This window comes from Harpia harpyja, chromosome 6 (genome assembly GCF_026419915.1).
Source record: "Harpia harpyja isolate bHarHar1 chromosome 6, bHarHar1 primary haplotype, whole genome shotgun sequence".
In the NCBI taxonomy this organism is placed as follows: Eukaryota; Metazoa; Chordata; class Aves; order Accipitriformes; family Accipitridae; genus Harpia; species Harpia harpyja.
In genome coordinates, this window is record NC_068945.1 from 21,226,942 (window position 1) to 21,235,994 (window position 9,053).

General features: G+C 38.6%; 1 protein-coding gene across 2 annotated transcripts in view; it reads left to right on the forward strand.

Annotated features, from left to right (window-relative positions):
* BRAF (B-Raf proto-oncogene, serine/threonine kinase) overlaps positions 1-9,053 on the forward strand; it is an 89,162-nt gene that overhangs the window by 71,863 nt on the left and 8,246 nt on the right. For both annotated transcript variants that reach the window (XM_052790880.1, XM_052790881.1), the window contains 2 exons: positions 1,770-1,904; positions 2,771-2,924. In XM_052790880.1, the coding sequence (XP_052646840.1) occupies positions 1,770-1,904; positions 2,771-2,924 (289 nt within the window). The remainder of the gene's footprint in view (positions 1-1,769; positions 1,905-2,770; positions 2,925-9,053) is intronic.

The following is a 9,053-nucleotide window of genomic DNA, read 5'->3' on the forward strand; positions in this document are numbered from 1 at the left end:
ATTAATATTATTATTTTTTTTATTTTTAATTGGTTTTGCCTTTTGAAAGAAGGGGAAATGTCCAGATTCCTGGCCAGATGGATATAGCCTTCTACAAGCAGTATTCGGGCATTGTTTTGTTTTTACATTTTGAGATTTGAAAGATGAACCCAGTGATGTGAGTGCTCACAATTGAGTGCTGAAACAAATTTTAAATTGCAAGTGAAGCCAACATATAAAATGTGATCTAACGTCTTGAGTTTTGTCACTCCCAGTCTATTGTCTGAAAAGAGGTAAATATTGCTCACTCTCTGTTGGTGCATCTACATCAGCTACTATGACACAACTGAGATTCTTAGTGAGCAAAGTATTGTTCTTGTTACACCTCAGAATGTTTCTCTCACCATAACAGATTTTTCTAGACAGACTAGGACTGTTCTTGTAGTGATACTCTCTTTTCTCTAGTTAAAATAAAAGTTTAATCCCTGTATTATTTGTAAAGATTGTATCGGAAACATAAATAATAATAATGAATTTTGAATAATTTCAACTTAAGTAGTGTAACTATTTAGAAGAGTACCTTCTAGATGACGGTAAGTCTCACTGCAGCAGAGGTAAGGGATGGGGTAGACAAGTCTTTACTATGAAATGCTGCTCTGGCACATGGGGATTTCTAAAGAAACCATATGGGAGTTTTATACTCCTCCTTGATGCCAACACAGATGCAACTGAATCAGACAGTTAAAAAAGGACCAGGACTGTGTTAGTATAAATAACATGTATAGCTTGCATGAGATGTGGGGTTTTTCTGTTGGGTTTTTTTGCCAGTGTCAAGATATGAACTAGTTACACTTCATTAAATATAAGGTATGATACACCTGGTGGGTCTGTCTGAGTATTCAGAAAAGGCAGTGATTATCTGCTGCAGCATGAATGGATCTTTGATTAGCTAGTTTGAAAGGGCTTTTTAGTGTCAGCGCAACTGCAGTACTCAAACCACATTGCATTTGACCTTGGCTTGACATGATGATGTTTGGTTTTTTATATATCCAAGAGAACATTAACCATATTTATGCTTTGCTTTCCTGCTTTCTATTAGTTTGTTTTATGCTTAAGTTTTATCCTTAGGTGAAATATAAGCCTTCCATGTTAAAGGAATTACTGTAAAAATACAAAGCCTGTCTGTCTCCTCTTCTACAGAGGAGAGGCAGTTTCTCTTCTTCTTTTGTGGGTTTTTTTTCGGGGGTGGGGAAGGTGTTCAGATGTCGAGAATAAGCTTTTGTGGTACAAAAGTATATGAAGGAATTTATTCTCACACGGTAAGGGGTTTTAATATCTGAAGTCCATGTGTTTCTTAAAACACCTTTCAGTGTGAACTTGCTTTTGACCTATAATATAAAACAGAATTTTTATTTTTGCAGAATATTTATTTTTAGGCATTCTGTTCCTGCCACAGAGTTCCTTATTCTTGTTTTTGTCACAGTTTTTGACACCGAAGAACCACTCCCTTAGATGGTTATTGCTGTAAATGGTAACCATTTACTAGTGTTCGAGTTTCACAGAAATGTCTCTTAGGAGGAGGAGGAAAAATCTAATTTTTTCTCTGTACTGAATAGGTTAGCAAGCGCTACTCTAAGAAACTTGGCAATTTCAATACCAGATAATGTTTCCTGGGAGCAGAAAACTTGCTGCTGGGACTAAAATTGTCTAGCAAAATGTTCATCTTTTGTTACTGCTTGTTTTATGGACTCATCTTCTTCCCCTTTCATCTTTTTCCCCATTAAATAAAGATAATTTTTATGGTGGGACGAGGATACCTATCTCCAGACCTCAGCAAAGTACGGAGCAACTGTCCAAAAGCTATGAAGAGACTAATGGCAGAATGCTTAAAAAAGAAGAGAGATGAGAGACCCCTTTTTCCACAGGTGAGAAATGTTCCTCTTTAGTTCTCAGTAGACTTTACAATTCAAATATTAAAAAAAAAGAGCAGTTATGAACTCACAGGCCCATTCAAAATGTTTTTGATTAGTGCTATAGCATGGAGTACTGGTTCAGGACCGGGTTAGTGCTGTTTAATTAGAAATGTTTATTTTCAACTCAAAAAGCAGGTATTAAAATGACCTGTGTAGTTGGAAAAGCACTTATGTGTTGTAGAAAGTTTCAAATGGGAGACAGTGAAATTAATAATCACAATTAGACACACAAATTAAAACTTGGTGTATGTTCTCAGAAATCTTTATAGCCCCCTCCTTGCTTTCCCCCAAGCTTTATGAAGGGAAGCTGATAGTTTTGTCACAAAACTTGATTTATCGTGCCTGCTGAGGAAGGTTTGGATTCTAAAAGCTTGGGGGGGACACCTTATTTTTTTGTTTGTTTTGAAGGTAAACCAAAGCATTTTAAAAAAATAAGGAGCTCCCCCTGCTGGCTTTTGGTAAATGGTATTAAGCAAAGTGCTGGCAAAGCTGTGGTTTTTTGTAGCGATGGTAGGTATAGGTACTAGTGCATAAACAAGGAGGCAAATAAAAGGCAACTATATTCATTATGCTTACAGAGGGAAATCAGTATGCCCTTTTAAAGGGGGAAATGAGATGGTTTCTTCCCAAAATGTCATCTTCAGCTTTTTGAGGATATAAACATCGGAGTGCAATGCAGTAATCTATTTTTAAAAGTTTCTGTTTAAATTTGTGTATAAATATTTTTCTGTAGTTAACTGATGTTCTGCCTTTGGTTTTAAGAGAGTGTTACAACTTTGGAACAACAGATTTGATCGCTTATTTTCTTCTTGTTTTAGATTCTTGCCTCCATTGAGCTTCTGGCCCGGTCATTGCCAAAAATTCACCGCAGTGCATCTGAGCCCTCATTAAACCGGGCTGGCTTCCAGACAGAGGATTTTAGTCTATATGCTTGTGCTTCTCCAAAAACGCCCATCCAAGCAGGGGGATACGGTGGGTTTCCAGTACACTGAAAAGAAATGTGAAAGCATGTGCCTGTGTGTGTGTGTGCTGGTGTGTTCCTGTGAGTGCAACACACGTGTACGTTCTCAGTTCCTACCAGCTATGGTTTTAAGGTTTACTGAGGGAATGAAGACTCACTTCCTAACACTGGGCATTGAATGTCCTGAGCACAAAGTCTGTGTTGGTTAGGAATGCCCTGGGAACAGCTGGCACAAGAAGAATTGTGAGGTCACATAAGAGAAATGGGAAAAGTCACTCCAAAACAAGCAAAAATCCTCTTAAGGTCATTGGGTGTCATTTTTGCTTGCCTGTGTCATTTTTGCGTAGTTTATTGTGATTGGAATTAGTTACTCAGGAGTGTATTTTATTTTAATCTACTCAAGCGATGGTGGGTTTTGTTTTGGTTTTGGTTTTTTACTTCAGTTGAGGTCATTATATTTGAGCAATAGGCTTTAGATTCCTCCGTTAGTAATGCTACTCATATGTGGGCAACAATTGGAAAAATAAACTTCGCTTCAAGGCTGACCACAGTCAAAACTTCTTGTGGTCAGCAGAAGTGAGCAGATACAACACAGAATCCAAAGAAAGATCTTAGTGACACATGACTCTTATTTTGAAAGTTGAAGTTTAAAATACTGCTGTTTAGAGAACATCTCTTCCTGCAGAGAAGTGGTGGCATGGGGTTTTTTTACTTTTTATTTTTGTCTAAATACTCTGACCTGCTATAGTTTAGACCATCTCAAAATGTTCTGTTACAAAGCAACATAGAAGAAATTCTGAATCTGTTTTTGCTGAACTGCAAGAATATTGCTGGTAACGGTGCCTGTATCCTTCAATTAGCATGGATTTTGAAATTAAAAAAACATTTTAGATCTTGAGCGTAACCAAATACTTTAAGAGAAAAAGGCTGCTAGCACCTGTAATAGGAAAAGAGGATTTGAAAAAGCAGTTGTTCTCATGGAAATCAGTATTATACCATGAATTCTGTTAAGATTAAAGGTTTTAATTACTTTAATAATACCAGTGAACATGCTTCTGTTTAGTGACAAATGGGTTTTTTCACTTCCATATAAAAGCTGCTAGTTTGACTAGAAGTGAATCAGTTAGACTAGATATCTAACTGACAAAGCTAGACACCTTACCAAGATCCTGTCAGCTCACTTTATAGATGGTGGTTTTCTCTGGAGCATTCCCCTGGAACAGGTGAATCGGAGTAGTGGTTCAGGTGATATCAGTCTTTGATGTCAGATATGAAAACAATAATGTTACTGACTGTGTCCTTGCATATTTTGAAATTAGTTACATGGGTTTGTTTGTTTTAAACTGCTAAGCTATTAATTTTCACAGATTCTTCTGCATCGGAAACAAGCTATTGCTGCTCTTGTTAGGACTTCAAGGTCCAGGACTGTTCTTAATGGCTACTGATCTGCATACTTACAGAGAAGTTTGCACGTTGCTAGTAATAGGTTTTTGAAATAGATCGGGAATTCAAAAAAGGTTTTCTTTTCTGCTCTCTGTCAGCTGAGCCTTTTAAAACAGGAGGCAGAGTTAGAGAGCTTGAAGAGATGTAGGCAATTTCTACATTTTCTGGCCAGATTCTAATGGTCTTTTTGGCTTCTGCAGTTGGAACAGTTTGGGAACTAACTTTTCTCATTTTGTTAGTCAAGAAAATTCAGCTGTTGAAATCTATCTCTATGGAAATAGTTACGGAGGACGAAAGTTGTTATTGTTTCAGAAAATCTGTTTCCCATCTTTCTGGTATCTTCACCTCATTTTGGCAGGCTTATCTTAAAATGAAAACAGGATTTAAGTGGTTTTTTTCCCCTCTTACTAATTTTTTTTTATTCTAGACAGTGAGGAGGAATGCTTCTTAAGCTTTGGGGTATGGTATTCAGTACAGGCTACAATGCCCATCTCAGTAAGAGCAAGAGGATGCTGCTGGGTCTCCTGCAGAATCCAGAAATGTGGCATCCCACACAGAAAAGGCTTAACCACACGGGAAGTCATGGAGAGGGCAGAACCATCATCACTGTCCTGCCCGGGCTTACTCTTTTTCAGGTCTGCCAGATCAGTTCAAACAAGTTATTCCTTGGAGTAGTGTTATCTTGCTTGTTGTTAAGATTGTTCTTCTGTGCAATAGGAACTACAATTAGGGGGGGAAAAATGCTGCCATCCTTAGACACATTTGGCCCCATTTCCTGCTGTATGGTCAGTGCATTAGACTTCTTCCTGTGTCACCTGTTCTTACACATGGAGCATGGTTTGGGATCCATGGCCATAATGTGATCTTAGCTTCTCACCAAACATTTTATGAAGCCTAAAAGGAGGCTAGTTTTTGTGGATCATAACTTCTGTAGTTTGTAATTGCTGCTTCAGTGAGATTTGGGAACATACGTAGGATGAAGATGCCTAAATACACCTGTGGATTTGGGTCAGTGTTCTCAAAGATGCAACTGAGCTATATTGTTTAGAAACAGATACCTATTGGTCCTGAAAACAGGTCTGTAGGATCCCAGGCTTTTCTGGAGCGGTAGTTTATACTACGTGAGATTCCTTTTTTCTTTACTTCCCTGCATTTCAGTATAGAAGCAAAATCTGTCTTAGTACCTTCTAGAAGGACCAGATCCTCATAAACACTGCTGTATATTCTTCTGAGGATACTAATTATCCACATCAGTGTACGTTCCAAGTTTTTATATAGCCAGCGGATGGTATCCATACTAGAAGATCAGCGCAAGATCCAACAGAAAACTGCCGCTTTGTCATACTTTTTTCTGTGTCTGTGAATGTAATCCAGACAAGGTGTTGGAATTTGGTGTTTCCCTTTGATAAGTCAGTTACTCTCTACTTCAGTAGACAAGGCTGGCATGGGCCTGGAATGGAACCATTCTTCTCCTTATGATTCTTCTGAGAAACGTGGCATCTACACCAGGATAAGGACTACAGTTAAGATGTTGTGTTATATACCTTAGTAACCTCATGAATCCAGGTAACTTACAAACTTGTGAGAGTAGAGATTGGTAACTGCATCTTAAATCCTTCCAGGAATCAGGGGCAGCAGGTTTGCTCAGAACATGCCCTAATAATATATTGTTTAGACACAACATGAAAGAACTTTATCATCTTTTTAGTATAGATTTTTTGAAAGTGTGCATTTAAAATAGTTTCCACTTGCTTTTGCATGTGATGAGCGTGAAAAGACTGTAACAACTAACTTGAAAGGGCTCTGTAAGGAGTGTAGATTTTCAAATGCTATCCATCCTTTGGAAAGGAATTTCTTTGTTACCAGTCAAAGCACGTATCCAAAATTCTGCTTGGTAAAAAGCACATCAGATGTCTGGCTCACAATGAATAAAAATGTGTGTTGTTTTTTTTTTTCACATCCCAAATCACTAAGTATGTGGTAAGCTGATCTCATTTGGAGCAGCCATGGCCCAGCTCCTTACTCTGGCAGATGCTCTCCAATTCCACAAGTCCATTCCGCGCAGTTGAGCAGGTTCCCCCCCACTGTCAACAGAGCAGCTCTCCAAAATCTGGTTAGAAAACTTTCCTTGCCCACCAGCCTGAGCCTGCATTTGCTAGGTCAGCTCCTTGAGCCACGTTGCCTCAGGGACAGATAGTGCTGCTGTGGCACAACGGGCAGGTCATTGCTCTACAGCTCAGCTCAGGAGGGAGAGTGTGACTGCAGTAGTCCCAGTTTAGATTAGCATTGGCCGTTAGTCCAAAGACTCAGCACGGCAGAATCAGGACAATCCTGTTCCTGCAGGTTAGGGCATATTGGGTCCTGTTCCTAAAGCTGTCTTCATTTCATCCATTCATTGCTCTCAGGCAAGACCTTCCTGTCCCTCTAGAAAACAGTGAATTCACGGTTCAAGTTACTTTATTTATCTGTATGCATCTAAGTCTCAGGAAGAGGTTGCCTGTGCTCTTTCTCTCTCTCCTACAGATGGGCTTTCTTTCAGAAGATAACAGAGCCAGCTTACAGGTATTTTACATCTTCAGAATAGAAAGGGTGACATAAAGCATTCTAGTTACTCCTCAGAAAGTCCTGTTGACACCTAGCACGATGGAAGATTCCTGTACGTGGATAGGTATAGCCATCTACGTTCTTCATCTAGGGAAAGCTGTTACTGGTAACTGCATTTTATACACGTTCAATCAAGGTATTCCCATTATTAGATGAACGTGTTACCTATTTTGGTCTTCTATTGGTTTGAGATCGGATTAGCACCTGAATTTTGAAAGAGGAGATTTAGCATTAGCTTGTCAAAGAAAATTTCTTCGCTAAGGTTTTATTTAAATGGCAGAAAAGTCTGAAAATCACCTTTTTATAGCTACCATTCTCTCTGAAATGCTTCTTGACTTCTGATCCTGTTTTTCCATTGCCCTTTCCCAATTAATGGTTCATTTTTTATCTTCTGAAATCCCTGTATGACTATTAAAAGGTGAATTATTACCAGAAATGGGCAGAAGGACAAGATGAGTAATGAGGGAGCAATCTCTTGTTTATAAATTGATCTTTAATCAGCAGTTTAGGAAGGCAGACTGAAAAATAAATTAAGTAGAGCATGTTTTGAAAGTGTAGCTAAGCGTGAATGTCATTCTTAAAAATTAGACTCACAGGCAATACTTGATGACTTTTTTGTCCTCTTAAAAGAAAAAAAGTACAAAAATTGAGGTGTTTCTAGAAGATACTGTGAAGGGAGTTGGGAGATTGGTGAAATGTGTCACAGAGAAGCAAGAAAAATTATCAAATGTTTAGAGTATTTTAGAGCAAGGGTTTTATCTGTTGGTAGAACTAGTAAAATAGGCAATTAGACCCATTGTGAAGTTCTTATTCTTTTGTTGTTATAACTTAAACCTACCACCACAGTCTATCAAGACATGCAAAGCTTGAGATCTGTCAGAGTCCCCTGTGCCAGCCACCCTTATTTTAGGCCTTGGGTGTACTCACTTCTCATTTCGTATGACACACAGAGCCCTCTCCCTTCTCCCTGCTTTCTTCATGTTCCCTTAGAGCAGCTGGATCGGCTGTTCCTACCAGGCCTTGTAGATGCCTTTTCTTCCCCCTCCTTGTGCTGACTGCTGATCACTTTTCTTGGTTCTTTTCTTTATAGAGCAATACATTCCATGGAATTAATGCTATCAGCCTAAAATTCTGTTTGCAGGGATGTTTCTGGTTTGTTTCCAATATTCAGAATAAGAATCTTAAGAAAAAACAAAGCCAACAGAACACTTGCTCTTGAAAGGATGGAAGGACACCAAGATAGGAAACAGTTGCTTCGATGTAATGGCATTCAACACGCTTCTGTTGAACAAAACAAAGGGGCTCTTTATGCATGCTTATTGTTCCTTCATTATTAGGAGGACTCTGAGGAGTGCTGTCAAGGAAGGGGCATAAACTAACCCAAAATTCATGTGAAACCCAACACAGGGAAGTTTTATGTATGTTTCTTTTTCTCTTGCTCCCAATTCCTTTTCGTTAAGCATAGTTGGACACCCCTCCCTAAAAATCCTATAGAATACAATTTCTTTGTGGGTAGCAGGGAAATCTTTTGGCTAATGTGTAAGATTAAGAGGATGAGTATCTTAGATTCAGCTTCTGTTCAGTGTTCTGGCAAACTTCTTAAGACTTTGGGCAGTGATTTTAGTCTATGCCGTAGTTTCATCATCTCTGAAATGGGACTACCAGTCTATCTCATGGCATGCTGATGCTAAATAAACTATGTAGAATTTCAGGAGATAATTGCATGTGAAAGCACTGCATAGCATTACTGCTTATCCAGTAATTCTGAAGGAAGCATGGGATTGCTTTATTTGTTGTGCTCCCTAGTAGCGAGGCCTAATTCCTAGTCTGGGAGTGAGTAGACAATCTCACTATTCTTATTTTTCTCACAGTAGGTTGCTCTGTTGATTTCTAAACCAGATCCTAGCATTCTTTAATACTGGCTTAATATTCAGGCACTTTACTGTATAAAGTCTTTAAAGGTTAATGCGTGTGTCAAATAGTTCTCTGTTACGAAACCAGTTTTACACCAGAATAGAAATTAGTTTGCAGTCTGACGTGTTTATTGCAATTGTTGCTTTTCAGGAGGATATATGTGCAATAAGGAGTTTAAA